This window comes from Lathyrus oleraceus, chromosome 7 (genome assembly GCF_024323335.1).
Source record: "Lathyrus oleraceus cultivar Zhongwan6 chromosome 7, CAAS_Psat_ZW6_1.0, whole genome shotgun sequence".
NCBI classification, from domain to species: Eukaryota; Viridiplantae; Streptophyta; class Magnoliopsida; order Fabales; family Fabaceae; genus Lathyrus; species Lathyrus oleraceus.
In genome coordinates, this window is record NC_066585.1 from 30,476,956 (window position 1) to 30,492,709 (window position 15,754).

At 31.9% G+C, this 15,754-nt stretch overlaps 1 protein-coding gene and 1 pseudogene across 1 annotated transcript; one reads left to right on the forward strand and one right to left on the reverse strand.

Moving 5' to 3' along the window:
- Window positions 1-2,742: 2,742 nt before the first annotated feature.
- On the reverse strand, window positions 2,743-3,422 carry LOC127106849 (uncharacterized). The gene is made up of 2 exons (XM_051044148.1): window positions 3,024-3,422; window positions 2,743-2,923 (listed from the first exon to the last, which is right to left on the reverse strand). The coding sequence occupies exons 1-2, from the start codon at window positions 3,366-3,368 to the stop codon at window positions 2,744-2,746; spliced, it is 525 nt and encodes a 174-aa protein (XP_050900105.1). The 5' UTR covers window positions 3,369-3,422; the 3' UTR covers window position 2,743.
- Window positions 3,423-9,246: 5,824 nt separating this feature from the next.
- On the forward strand, window positions 9,247-14,950 carry LOC127101838 (protein CHROMATIN REMODELING 19-like; annotated as a pseudogene).
- The last annotated feature ends 804 nt before the right edge of the window (window positions 14,951-15,754 follow it).

Below are 15,754 nucleotides of genomic sequence, written 5' to 3' on the forward strand. Positions count from 1 at the left end.
AACATCGTGCATTCACATTGCTCGTAGTCACTCAAAAACACGATTTGACAAAGAAAGATGTGTGCTTCTCTAGTAATCACTCAAAAACACTAAAAAGCTCATTTATTTGATTAGCTAAAAATATTTTAAATTGATTATCAAATATTAAACACGTTTTTTAAAGGATTAATCAGAGTTTTCTTATTATTCAACCTTTAAAATAGTGTATTATCTTGATTTCCATGTAACCTTGATAAAAACTCTCATTTTAAAGGGAATTCCAACATAATATGACATGTCCTTCTTTATGAATCATTGGATACGAAAGTTGGTTAAACTAAAAGTTAAATATGTCCACCATAGGCTTATCTTCTTAACTTACCAAAACGTTAGAAATCATCAGAGATCAAAGATTTTGAGACCATCTCTGATCTGATCACAAGAGTTGATATACATCATCATCGAACATCCTTGGATAAGAGACTTTAATATTAAAACTATTCTATACCCGATAATGTACGTTTTGCTTTGCGCAATTTCATTTAATATGCATTAACACTTATAAAAGCTATAGAGCATCCATGCAAAAACATATTAGGCTTTCACCTTTGGTACAAAAAATTTCTTGAGTCCTTGTGCGTTAGTAGTTCGAAGAGGTCTATTGTACCTTTACATTTTTTCAATTTATCAAAATAAACTCTAAATGGTTAAATCTATTGAATGAAAGCATTTATAAATAAATCATTTTACTTTCTTCCTATTTGGGTAACTAATATGTGTTATAACGAATTTGAATCCTAATCAAATTTTATTTAAGAAACACCTTTAACTTTATAGAATAAGTCAATATTTTATTTTCCCTTAGTAAATTTGTTTAGGGGTTTCATACAAATATTTCTAGTTTCTTTTTCATTGAAAAAAGTTTTATATTTTATAATTTGATTTCTAATATTAGAAAAAAATTTCTTAATCATTTATTTGTTTTTTTCTTAAAAACTAAAGATAATCCTTAAGATCTAAATTATGATTTTTATTCAACTAACTTAAATGTTATTAATATCAATAAATGTTATTGAATACGGTAGTAATTTATAACTTACTTTCTTTTAATTAAAAATACTGAAGAATATGATATTACTTCTATATATGTTAGTAAGATTAATTAATTTATTTAAATATTAAGAATGTTAATTATTTCAACATTTATTAAAATAAATAGTATTGAATATAACAGATAAAAGGAATATAAAGTTAAAGGTCCATTTGCTTGTCTCTAGGATATGTTAGTAAGTTATCACTTATTTTTATTTTATTAAAAATATTTAAAAATGTGATATTATTTTCATATGTATTAATAATATTGATTTATTTATTTGCAGATCAAAAATGTTAATAATTTCAACTTTAATATATAAAAGTAGGAAGCGTTCCAGAAACTTATACATATTAACAAAGACAAGTAAAAATTCAGCTAAGACTTTGATGATCTCTACATTCTGCTCCATTTATCTACCAGAAAATAAAACAAATAAAAAGTCAGACAAATAATTTTTATTTCCAAATATATATTTAAAACATACTTGAAATAAAATATTATTTTAATATCTATTTAAAAGTTACTTGAACGAGTACTAAATCATCTTTAAATAATAGAAATATAAATCAAACTTCCCAATCTTTGCAAATATTATATAAACTTCTATATTTCTTTCAAATAAAATACATATATTTTACAATGTACAATTAACATTTAATAAAATGTAAATTACTAAAAATAAATTAACAAATAAGATTTATTAATATTAAGCAAAAAATAAAAAGATAAACATTTTAATATTTATAGTTTCAATATGCATGTATACTTAGTCGGTACAAAGGAACTTAAAATAAATTATAATTATAATACTAAAAATTAATTATAAAATACATATTTGGTCCCAAGAAATATTTTACATTCGATTAGAGTAATATTGATTTTTTTTTAGAATTCAAATTGATATTGATTAATCAATAAAAATATAAACCTATCTGTTATAGTAATATTGATTTTTTTTTAAAATCAAATTGATATTGATTCAATAATTATTATGCTATAATATTAATAAACATCCCAATATCTGAGAAAATAAAAGTCCTACTATTTGAGAAAATAAAATAATCCACTATTCAATAACATTAATAATAATAACATTAATAATAATAATAATAATAATAATAATAATAATAATAATTATTATTATTATTATTATTATTATTATTATTATTATTATTATTATTATTATTATTATTATGTTATTGAAGACAAAATAAACTTCAATTTTAATATTTTAACATTTTCTTAAGATGATATTCACTAAATAAGAACATTATTTTCATAGAACATTATTTATTATTATGCTATAATATTAATAAACATTCCAATATTTAAGAAAATAAATGTCCCACTCTTCCAGAAAATAACACAATCCACTATTCGATAACATTAATAATAATAATAATTATTATTATTATTATTATTATTATTATTATTATTATTATTCCCATATTATAACAAAACTATTAGTAAATCAATTATTTCACTAAGAATTAAATTACTTTCAAACATATTTTATTTATAAAAATTATTTTTTTCAAATATTTTTAAAATAAAATGCTTCCTCCAAATTCAACTCTTCAATAACTTTGATAATATTTTATAAATTATTTTAATAACTCATAAAATCATCCTAAAATATTAAAATAGTAAACACAAATAATTAGGGTTTTAATAATCAAACGCATCTACAATAATGTTCTCAACATTTGCTGAGTGTGAGTTTTGAAGCAAAAAGTTTATCTCTTCATCATATCTGCACACATATGAAACGTCGGATGTTTCTATTTTGAGTGACTTCAAATTAATTAGGGAAGGTGGATTAACTTTTAATAAATCAAGAAAAAGAACCTACCAAATAAAAAAAAATATTAGATTATTTGCAATCATATTTTTGATAAATTTGAAAACTACAATATAAAAAAAGAGAAATGAATACATTAGAAAGTACCTCAAGAGTATATGTATCAACCATTAATGACTCGATATTAGCAAATTGCTCCAGCCAGTTGAGTAAAATCCAATAGTTCTTCCCAATGTTTTCAAAACACCTTATATTAATTTTTAACTGTTTGATAGAAGATGAAAAGCTCTTGCTGCCAAAAAGTTTTGAAATATGATTACCCTTAAAAGAAAAGGTACGAAGACTTGGAGCATATAACTCAATTTCGAAATAAGTTCTGGAAATCATATAGTAACACATAGTTATAGATAAATTTTCAAGTTTGGCATTTGATATACATAGGTGACGTTTATGCAAAACCTGACAGTGATGAATGATCAAAGTATTCAACATGTTAAATGTGGAAAATGGCTCAGCACAACCATCTTCATTGGGAAAAAAAGTAAAGTGGCTTAGAGAGAGGTGGTTAGTGCTGAAAAATTAAGGGAATTTGGAAATATACTACTCACACCACTAATTAAATGGTAACTAGTAAGTTCAAGTGACTTTAATGTAGGACATGAAAAGGAAAAGCAATTAGGCTTAAAACATATGAATTTTATAAGCAAGTGTTGAACATGGTGTGAAAAAGCATATTTCAAAATATGATAAACTAATTTGTTGCACTCCTTTCTTAAAAATGGGGGGTGAAGTAGGATGGAGTGAATATCAGTCCGATCATCCCGAAGAGACAGAAACTTAAAAACAAAATGTTCAAAAAGTTTGCCACTCAATTCTGAGAAGAAGGCGTCCGTGGATTTGGAAATTTTGGCCCATGCTTTTTAGCTATAAATTAAATTTTTGGATTAAAAATATTAATGGTCCCAAAATGCTTTTAAAGTTTTTGATTGATTTCCACACCAAAAAACTCGAAATTGATTCTTTCCTATTACTATATAAAATATGCAATAAATGTTTTGACTAAAAATGTTAATGGTCTCCAAAATAATTTTAAATTTCTTAGTTTATTTCCAAAACAGGAAATTAAAACAAAATTAATTATCAACTTTTAAATAAAATAATGCACATTTAAAGAAATCCACGAATGAAAAGTTTATTTAAAAAAAAAATAATAAAAAAATTAATTATCAGATTTTAACATTTAATTTAAAGGCACAGGTTAGCATTATCTATGAAAAAATTATTATTATTAGTTATAAATGACGCAATAAAATAAGAATTAAAAATGTTAATGGTTTCTAAATTTCTTTTAAAACTTTTTGCATGTTTCCAAAAAAAAAATTGGAAATTAAGAGAATTAAAATTATTAACTATTTTTTAGGCTGTTTTTTCTAAGCGGTAGTTTTACCGAAGGACGGAGTCAAAAAATTTATGTTATGGGGGCAATATATTAATTTATGAATTTATTACATTATATATCTACCACGAATAGAACTTTAAAACATAAATATATATCATATTATTTTTATCAAATTTATCTTTAAAAAATAATTAATAAAGTTTAAATTTTTTATTTATCTAATCTTTTTAATTTTATTGTCAACAATGTTTATCTATCTACTTTTATATATAACCAATTGACGATGATATTAGTAGTTGATTGTAATTTTTTATAATGATATCTTAGTATTAAAATAAAAACATATAAAGTAAATTTTTGAAAAAACTTTTTAGTAAAAAATTATTTTGAAATTAAATACAAAATTAATTTAACTATATTTTAACTGAACACATTTTAAATTCAAAATTAATTTTAAAATAAATAATTCACAAATGGAACTCTAAGGTCCTTTTAAATTATTTTTGTGTAATAGATTTCTTTTAAGTTTTTTTTATAACAATTTGATTTTTTAGATTGATTTTAAATCATTTTGTTCATGTTTAGAACATTTACAAATTTATAATGGTTGTATTTTTGGTTGCACTTCATTACTTTCGTATCACTCAAAATAATTGCAACTATAACTTATATATTTACACTTTTAAAAAAGAGTAATGATTGTTACACACAAAAACTTAAAAGATTAATTTATTATACAAAAATAATTTAAAAATCTTTGATGTAAGTTTACCTATATACATATGTAGTTTTACATATAATTTTAAATTGTATTTTCATAACTAAATACTCTTTCAATTATTTTATAGATTATTATATTTAAAATAAATATTTTTTTATTTATTATCATATAAATATATAATGATATTAAATTACTTTTGAAAATATAGTGGGGGACACATGCCCCCTTACTATCACAAGTGTCTCCGTTAGTAAGAAATCTCTTCCAATTTAATCATAAGTTATTGATTCGAATTCAACTTTTAAATTACTAGTATGATAACCTTTAATTTATTATTTATTTTAGATTTTTCCCTCTCTCCAATGAATTTTCTATTTTTTTTGCTAACGTTTATTTTTATTTAGTGAATCACATTATAAAGTTGATAATTTATCTTTATTTTTAACATATATTTTAATTAATAAAAATCTTTTCTAATAAAGATAACATTATTATTTTTTGTTTAATTTTTTCTTTCCTTCATATAAAAACATGATCATTCGCGATGGTTGCGGAAAAAATGATTCAAACAGATTCGCCATCGAACTTTATTTATTCCAATTAAGGAAAGAGAAAAATATCGATAAAACCTTTAAAAGTGGAAAAATGATCTTCAAAACCAAATTCGGGTTCAGGAGTCGATTATGTAAGGGGGTATTAGCACCCCTCACGTCCGTTGTACTCGACAAGAACCTTTTGGTTAAATTTGCGATTGAATGTTAACTTATGTTAATTGTTTTCTTCGAGTGATTGAATGTGTGAAAGCAATATATTTTTGGTGTTTTTGATTATAGTGTTTGACGAGACGATGAATCTCGCTCCTACGTATCTGTCATACCCCGATTTTGGCCCTGAAAATCTTTCCTCATTAATCACTCGTTTGCATTCTTTCTTCATTCACCTTCATATCCTTCATTCATGTTCATGTTTACTATTTCATATTTTTTATGTTTTTTACATTCCAAATTTACATTCATATTTTCTTCATTCACATTGAAAAAAAATTCCATTCATATTCAAGAATTTCCACATACTCATTCATAGTTTAATTACTTCATTCATTCAATCATAATCATCCATGTACATGGCATATGAATAACTTATAATCAAAAAGCATCTCATCACATGAATACATGAAGTTTCTAAGATGCAAAGAGAGATCTTTGTCTTGCTACAAGAAACACCAATTTTCATTCATTGCAAATCATAGATTATCCAAAAAAATACATAATTTACAAAGAGCACGGTTTGCATCAACGACAAGTTGAAAGAATAAAGCGTCGGAAGTCACAAACAAGGAGAGACGACGATGTTGGGCCTCAAGTTCAGCCTGAATCTCTAGTTTCCATTTCAGAATTCCATGGTTCTCGTTTTGCTTCAGCCAACACCTTCATTGTTTCAACAATTTGGGCCCACTTAAATTTTGAGAAGCCAGCCTTTAACTTATCTGATGGATGATTCGTCGTTGCCTTCAAGTTGTGTGCCTGCATTTATTGAGATATCACAAGTATTGTTATTAGAATTTACAGAGATGGTTGGGGTCCCACAACAATCTGCTTTTCTTTTGTTAGATGGTGCTCTCACCTATCTGAGAGAATTAGCAAGTTATTTTCCTTTCACAGATCCTACCTCATCGAGCAAAGTTTATACAAAATTAGTACAAATTCACATGAGGGCAATAGGTAATCCATATTGTTGCAAGGAAAGAGGGCAAAACTAACCTTGCACGAAAGACAGTCGAGCACAAAGACACTGCATAAAGGACCGTTTGAAGCTTGCTCTTCTAATGAGATGCACTACTTTTGCTTGAATGAATTGAAAACTAGGTTGCAGGTGTCATTCAAAGCTTTTATAGAGGGGCAATCGGTGTTGCACCTTTTGTCTACTATACAGGCCATTGAGAGAGCACTAGTTGGAGTACAAGAAGGATGCGCTATAATCTATGGCATAAAAACAAATAAAGATAGGGGGTGAAATTTCAACACTTGTGGCAGCTGGCATTGATTGCTTGGACATGATTCTCGAATTTGTTTCAGGTCGGAAAGGCTTGAAGCTGATCAAAAGACACTGTCAGAGCGTAGTACCTGCTGTTTTCAACATTATTGTGCATTTACAGAGCCGACATACATTTTATGTTAACTTGAGATGTAAAACAGCTGCCGGTACTCCAGATCCAGGGTCAGCCATTCTCATGTATGTTGAAGTGCTAACTACAGTTTCAAGGAAACATGGTCTTTTCTCAATGGATGTGTGTCATGTGGGTTACATGTTACATATCCCTGCTGCACTCTTTCAGAGTTTCCATCAGCATAGAATTTCTAAAGCTTCTCGTCCTTCATATTCATTTATGGTCTTGGAAGAGAAAAATTCTCGTTCAAAAGATGGAGTGAATTTCTGTCATGTAGATCACCAGTTCACAATTAATCTATTTGTTGCTTGTTGTCAAATATTGTGCACCATTATAAGGCACCGTCCAAGTGAGTGCAAACAGTGTGTTGCCCATCTTAAAGCTTTTGTCACTATTCTTCTTAATTGCTTGGAGACAGTTTTAGAGAACAACAAATCAACGGTGAATGAAGGTTGGTTTTGTTGGGAAGTAGAAGAGGAAGTAGAAATTAACACTGCTGCTATAATCCCCGGCTCTATGTAGAATTTACCTCACAACAGTAGTGGTGGTTTCTCAAATCAACATATATCCGCACAACCACGACATCAACAACAACAACAGTACCTAAAACCGTTACTGTCAAGCATTCCAACAAAACATATCATGGTTGTGATGATTGTTATCTTAAGAAAGCCACTGAGTCGGTATCCTTGCAAACTCGTAGCTGGAAAAGTGTCGGTCCGCAAGACAGCAAGCCCCCTAAAACACATGGGACACTATTAAACGTATGAGGCAAACTAGTGGTGCTCGCATTGAGGTTGATGATTCCAAGGCTCGTCTTGATGATTGCTTAACCACGAGAGCAATCATGATGTCATGTTTCTAGCTGCCAGGGCGTTAACTCATCTTTGCGATGTGTTTCTGTCGTCTTGTACTGTTGTTCTGCATTATGGTGCAATGCCAATCTTCTGTGCCAGATTGCTTACCATAGAGTATATGGACTTGGCCGAGCAGTCTCTTCAAGCAGTAAAGAAGATTTCTTAGGAGCTCCCGACTGCATGTCTTCGAGCTGATGCTCTGATGGCTGTTTTTTCTTATTTGGACTTCTTCTCTACTGGAGTTCGGAAGGTGGCATTGTCGACTACTGCTAATATGTGCAAGAAGCTTCATTCTGATGCAGCTGACTTTGTGATGGAAGTTGTTCCTCTTTTGACAAACCTTCTTCAGTACCATGACGCCAAGGCTCTTGAGTATGCTTCCATATGTTTGACTCAAATAGCTGAGGCATTTGCATCATCCCCAGACAAAATAGATGAATTGTGCAATCATGGACTGGTGGCACAAGCTGCCTCCCTAATTTCTACTAGTAGTTCTGGAGGTGGACAAGCTTCTCTCGGCATGTCAACATATACTGGCTTGATCCGACTTCTTTCCACATGTGCAAGTGGGTCCTCTCTTGGAGCTAAAACATTGTTTCTCCTTGGAGTTGGTGGCATTCTTAAAGATATACTATCCGGTTCGGGAGTTTCGTCCGACGCCTCTGTTTCACCTGCATTAAATAGGCCAACAGACCAGATATTTGAGATTGTGAACCTGCCAAATTCACTAAAAGCACCAAAAAATGTTCCTCTCCCTGATTCTCAGAAACTTAATGGTGTGAACGGTGTCGGTGCTAACTTACCTAAGGCCCACGAAATTGTAAAAGTGAATGGAAGTTTTACTAATTTCTCGCCCAGTCCCTCAAGTATCACTAGCGCAAACAGTGTTAAAGAACACCATATGAGTTCTGTTGCACTACTGGATGGAAATGGTAATGCGAACCATGATGCAAATCTGACCTCGGACGCTTCAGGGACTGAAAGTTTGAAGAGTGCCTTAAAAAATGGCAACGGTGACGATACTTCAAAGTTATTTGATGAAGACTTGAATAAGGCACCAAATGGGCATGCTGTTTTGCAGGTAAAGGAACTTCTACCTCGAGGACTTATTAACTCCGGGAATTTATGCTTCTTTAATGCAACCATCCGGCACACCATCCTCACACATCCAAACTGAAATTACATCATCAAAAACCACCCAAAAGCCAAACTCCAAATGCAGTGCAATGATAACAGCAACACATCGAGATACTGACGAACAAAAACGACAACAATCCGATTTAGTTAGAGGAACAAATGATGATGTACTCCTTTCTCGTGGTGTTGATAATCCTGAAGACTTCAATGAACGAGAGCATGGAAAAACGACGATATTTCTGTCGAGAATCATGACGGTGTAGTGAAGTTATGGGATGCTAGTACAGGTCAAGAATTTTCTCAGTACAGTGAACATGAAAAGAGGGCTTGGTCTGTTGATTTTTCTCCAGTATGTCCTACAAAATTTGCCAGTGGAATTGATGATTGTACTGTCAAGCTGTGGAGCATCAGTGAGAGAAACTGTTTAGGCACAATCCGGAATGTTGCTAATGTATGTTGTGTTCAATTTTCTGCTCATTCCTCTCATTTGCTAGCTTTTGGATCTGCAAATTATTCAACTTACTGTTACGATCTTCGCAAGCTTAGAGGTCCCTGATGTGTACTGGTTGGCCACCGTAAAGCTCTGCATCAGTATCAGTAGCAGTGGATGTCCATGCAGTATCCTGCTACTGCTATGGCTATGATGCAGCAGCAGATGATGATGTATCCACAACATTACATGTTGTGTGTTCATCCTCATCATTATCAGGCGCCGCCTCATTAACATTAACCGTTGGCCGTTTGCAGCACAAAAGCACAAGAGAGCCTGCACGCACGACATACTGCAAGGAGTTAAACTCCTTATCCAAGGCAGGATTACCTCCCCCATTTAATGTTCTTCTTGTGTGTTATTCACTTTTCGAATGGCACAACCCACAGCAGAAGAATGATCGTAAAATTTTGAAGCGTTGGAAGTGGAGTTGTGTACTGATGGATGAGGCACATGCTTTAAAGGACAAAAATAGCTTTAGGTGGAAAAATCTGATGTTTGTTGCTCGAAATGCAAACTAACGCTTGATGCTGACAGGGACACCTCTTCAAAATGACCTATATGAGTTATGGTCTATGTTGGAGTTTATGATGCCTGACGTTCTTGCTTCTGAAGATGTTGATTTAAAAAAGTTGCTAAGTGCTGAAGATACAGATTTAATAAGTCGTATGAAGTCTATCTTAGAGCCATTTATTTTGCGGCGTCTGAAATCTGATGTAATCCAGCAGCTTATTAAAAAAAAAACAGAAGGTTGAATATGTTATGATGGTAGAGCAACAAGAACATGCATATAGGGAAGCCATGGAGGAGTATCAGACTGTTTCACAAGCTCGGTTAACAAAATGTTCTGATCTGAACTCGTAAAATGTTCTTGAACTTCTTCCTCGACGACAAATAAATAGTTACTTTGTTCAGTTTCGCAAGATTGCCAACCGTCCTTTGTTGATAAGGCAAATTTATACTGACGAGGATGTAGATCGTTTTGCTAGGAAGATACATCCATTGGTTGCTTTTGGCTTTGAATGTACTATGGACAGAGTTATAGAGGAGCTTAAAAGTTACAACGACTTCTGCATCCACCGGCTTTTACTTCATTATCGTATCAATGATAGAAAGGGGGATTCTTTCAGATAAGTACGTTATGCTTTCTGCGAAATGTCGGGCTCTAGCAGAACTTCTTCCATCACTAAAGAAGAGTGGCCATCTTGTCTTGATCTTTAGTCATGGACATCCATGCTTGATGTATTGGAGTGGGCTGTGGATGTTATTGGGTTGACCTACAAACGGCTTGACGGAAGCACACAGGTAGCAGAGAGGCAAACAATAGTTGACACATTCAATAATGATACTTCGATTTTTGCATGCTTGCTTCCCGTAAGAGCTGGTGGACAAGGCTTAAACTTAATTGGAGCTGATACAGTTTTGATTCGTGACATGGATTTTAATCCACAGGAATTGGCCAAACAAAGCCTGTAACCATATATAGACTGGTGACAAAGGGAACAGTTGAGCAGAATGTGGGTCAGCGGCAAACAGAACTGCCGGCATATTTGATGACTTTGAATCAAACACAACCAAAACCCAGCAGCAAATTCAAAACTTCACGACTGCCGGCACCAATGGAAAGTGTTATCACACGACTGTCATTGCAGCAAAACAACCGTAGCCCTGCAAAGATCAAACCAAATCCACGTCGAAGCCCCTGCGACACAAACACACAAAAATCAGTCCAATTCCAAAAAAAAAGGGGAGAAAGCACATATTCAAGTGAGTTACAGTGGTGAAAGTTTTCTTACCAATGGTGAAGTTTTCGAAATGAAGAGGAATTGGGAGAGGGACCACAAGCTGGAATAAGGACAAAATTCCAAACGTCTTCCGTACAGACACTTCCCACTACTCTGAAAAACAAAAACACAGCAGAGAGAAAGGAGGATGAGGGGTATATAATAGGAGGTCACTGTTCATGAGGAGAGAGCTGAAAAACCCTAGAATTTTGAAGAGGATTGGCGGCTACTATTCAGAAAAGAAAAGGAGAGAATTGAAGGCAAGGCTTACTCACATTCGTCGGTCGAACTCGCCGCAACCGGTTAGCTTCCTTTCCGAGCTTTATTTCCATGTTTCGATTATGCTTTGAACTCCATGTTTGATTTACTGCCTGTTTGTTTGTGATGTTAACTTGCTTTTAAAATTTTGATTTTCAAAATGGAAAGAAAACTAAGCTTTGGTCATCCGTCGTTACTGTTTTCAACATGAGCTTTGGTTATTCATCGTTACGGTTTTCAACTGTGTTTTATTTAAAAGGTTTGGTGCGACTTTTGTTATATTATGTATTAGCTTCTGAAATTATATAACAAGGATGTTTATTTGATTGTGTTGGTAAAGTTGTGCTTCAGTAAACCCTAGGTTTTGGGTTCGATTCTTGGTTTTCTCATTTTTACATACCTTTAATTTTCTACTAGTTTTTATTATTATTACCATATTTTTTCTATTATTTTAAATCTTTTATTTATTTTTTTATTTTTATTTTTTCTCTTTTTTTTAAAACACTTGTTGATTTTAATGTTAAACATCGATTTTTAATTTATGGATTTGACAATTTTCTTGTTATTTATCCATGATTATTTTTATCGATATATTGATAGTATTTCGCCGCGTTTCGATTAATCGCATATGACATTTCAATTGTTGTGAATATGTACAAACCGGCTTTGAGCACATTATTTAGGTTTTGGGTGTTCCTCAATTTCCATCCGTGCAAATCCCGATTCTATCCTTTTTTCGATTTAATTTTTAAGTGTCTTGTAAATATAACTTGTTGTGTTATTTTCACATGGCTTACTCTTGGGCCTTCTTACAATGAGACAGTTCGCTTGCACTTACAATCATGAATTGCATTATTTGTTGTTTGGGTCCGATTTAATTATTCCAGTATTTTGAGTCCCCATTTGACAAAATGTACCCCACTCCCCCGATGTGTAATAATTTTACTGTTTTATTTCTTTGACTGTTTAGTTAGCTACTAACACAAGAATAAAATCAGCAATTTCAAAAAGATCAAAAATAAGACTCGATCCAATGTCGAGTATTTTCTCAATAAACAAATCAATCATTTTCTTCCTCTCATTTTATTCCATTCCTTTCAAACTTTCATCAAATGCTTGATCCAACGTCAAGCCATTTTCATAATAAAAAACTAAAAAAATATTAATTTATAGTTAAGACTTTTTTCAATAAGATGGAAGTGGAACGTGGTGTATACCACGCACTCCTGAGACTAGGATCCGAGATGTATATCTCGCCAATCTTAGCTCTCGCCATCATCCAAGTTTATCCACTTTGTTTTCTCTCAAACACTCATTCAAAAATTTCTCTTGAACGTCCATCAATACTTGATCTAGGGTCAAGTCATTTTTCACAACAAAATTCAAAATACCTAATTCTTATTTAACACTTTCTCAACAAAGGTGGAAATAGAACATGGTGTATACCATGCACTCCTGAGGTTAAGATTCGAGACGTATGCCTCGTCAATCTTAACTCTCGCCATCATTTAAAATTGTCAATGTGGTTTCTTCAAACCTTTTCTCAATCGAATTCAAAACACTTAATTCTGATCAAACATTTTTGCAAATAAGATGGAAATGGAACGTGGTGTATACCACGCACTCCTGAGACTAGGATTCGAGATGTATATCTCGCTCATCCAAGTTCTCGCCATTATTCAAAACACATCAAACCAATCAATTTCTTTTCTCGCCGCTGTGCGATCCACCCTTCAAACCTTTTCTCAAACGAAAGGTACTTTGTTTCAAAACAATGCAAGGCAATGTTTTTCCACCTATTTTGGGTAGTCCAACAATGTTTTCGTCGATTTGACACAAAGTAGCTTTCGCTAAAATCGACCAACAAACAAACATTTTTCTACCCAGAACTACGTAAGCCTTGATTTCTCTTTTGAGATACGTAGGAGCAGGATTTGTAAATCTTGTCAGACCCACTAATAAAAAAACTTAGGTTTAGTCCTTCGTTAAAAAATCCAAAAACATCTTCTCTTTTCTTTTGATTCTATTTATTCTTTCCCACCTAATAATTTGAAAAGCCTAATATTTTAATTAACACTAACGCACACAACTGACCTAATGGTTCCCGTTGAGTACAACGGACGTGAGGGATGCTAATACATTCCCCTTGCGTAATCGACTCCCGAACCCGGATATTGGTCGCGATGACCATATCTTATCCTTTTCTTTTGTCTTGGGTTTTATCGATATTTCCCCTTTCCTTTTTAGGAATAAATAAAGTTCGGTGGCGACTCTATTCAGTCCATCATTGCGAGCGTGCGATTGCGCTTCGCTTTGAAGTCATATCCCCATATTTTTTCGAGGTGCGACAGTATCTCCAGGTGCATGGAGAACTCAAAGCTACGTAGTTCGTGGTAGATAGGAGTGTTGGTTGATTGATTTTAGAGGACGAAAATTTAGGTCGCATTTTAATGGTTAAACATTGGCTTGTTTGCTCGTAGATGGGAGACTTAGTATTTGTTTGTTTTGCGGTAGAAGGAATCTTGTTTGATCGTATTCTAGCAGTTTAAACATTTAGCTGTATGATCCCACATAAGAGGCTTAAGAGCTTGTTGTATACGCGTTAGAAAGGACAAAATATTGTTCGTTTATGGAAAAGAGGTTTTAATCACACGGGGGGCGAGAAAAAAGGTTTGAGTTTGATTAGAGTGTGTTATGGTTAAATACGTGTCTAGATCGCATTCTAATGGTAAAACATGGCTTGCTTACTCGCGGTGGAGGCTTAAGCGCAAGTTTGTAAGTGTTAGAAAGGATTGGACAAAAAAAATTCTGAAAAGAAGTTTTTGATCGCACGGGGGCGAGAAATTATGTTCAAGTTGTGTTGAATGATTTTAGGAGAATGACGAAAATTTGATGTGAATGAGACGTGAGCCTCGAGACCAATTAATCGGGATATTACTAGAATGCTAGATTCCAATAATACCTTTTTAATTCAATGTACTAATAAAATTGTTTGATGGAGGATGAACTTTCAAATGATTGTTTAAAGATTGCATCAGAATGCTAGACTCTAATGGCCCCTCCTTTCGCCCAAGTTTAGATTAGGTTTCTTAGAAATGAAAGTGTGAATGAAAAACTAACCCAAGGCGTGTGCCTCAAGAGCATTCATTCAAAGATTCAAGGAATACGAGACTCCAAGAACCTTCTTCTTTCGTGTTTTATTAATAAAAGGTATAACGTTGTGTTTGAATCATGAAAGATTGAATTGCACGGAGGAAGTACTTGACGTTAGATCGGGTATTTGCATTAGTGAAAATGTTTTAATTTGGATTATGAAAATGGTTTGAAGTCGGAGCGATTGTGAAATCGAATTGATGGTTTGCAATGAAACATTGTTGAATTGATTTTGACACATCTCGATCAATTTTTTTTTTATCAAAATCAATTGTTTAAAACTAAATTAAATCATCTAATTAAGTTATTTGAAAGTAATTATCAAAATTGTTTGATTAAAATTTAATGTAATCAAATAATTAAGTTAATTAAAATTGATTAACAAAGTCATCTAATTAAACAAAATTTTAATTAATTAAATAATTTGATTAAAACATAAAAATAAGATAAACAACCAAATGAGTATAAAATGATCAAATCGAATAAATCACAATGTGCTCAAAACTGATTTGTATATAACGACTATGTATCATACATTTAATCTGATTTAACGTAATGGAATCAAATAGCAACAATATTATATTTACAATATTTACAATTTATGAGGGTGTCATGATAAACGGGTCCAATGCATATAATAAAACTCAATACTTATTCTAAATTTAATTTTCTAATAATAATATATAATAATAATAAAATATAAACAAAAAGAATATTGCAAGAGGGAGCATCGCCCCTACTTCTTTCCTGATTCCATACAGTCTCACTTTTTTTCAAAAAAATTAACCATGGCCAATAATATTATGACATGTGGCATCAAAAAAATAAGAAGAAAGAAACAAAGTGAAGGCCAAAACGTTAGAACGCATAATCAGAACAAAATCCAACCATTCTTCCTCACTTTTCTTCTTA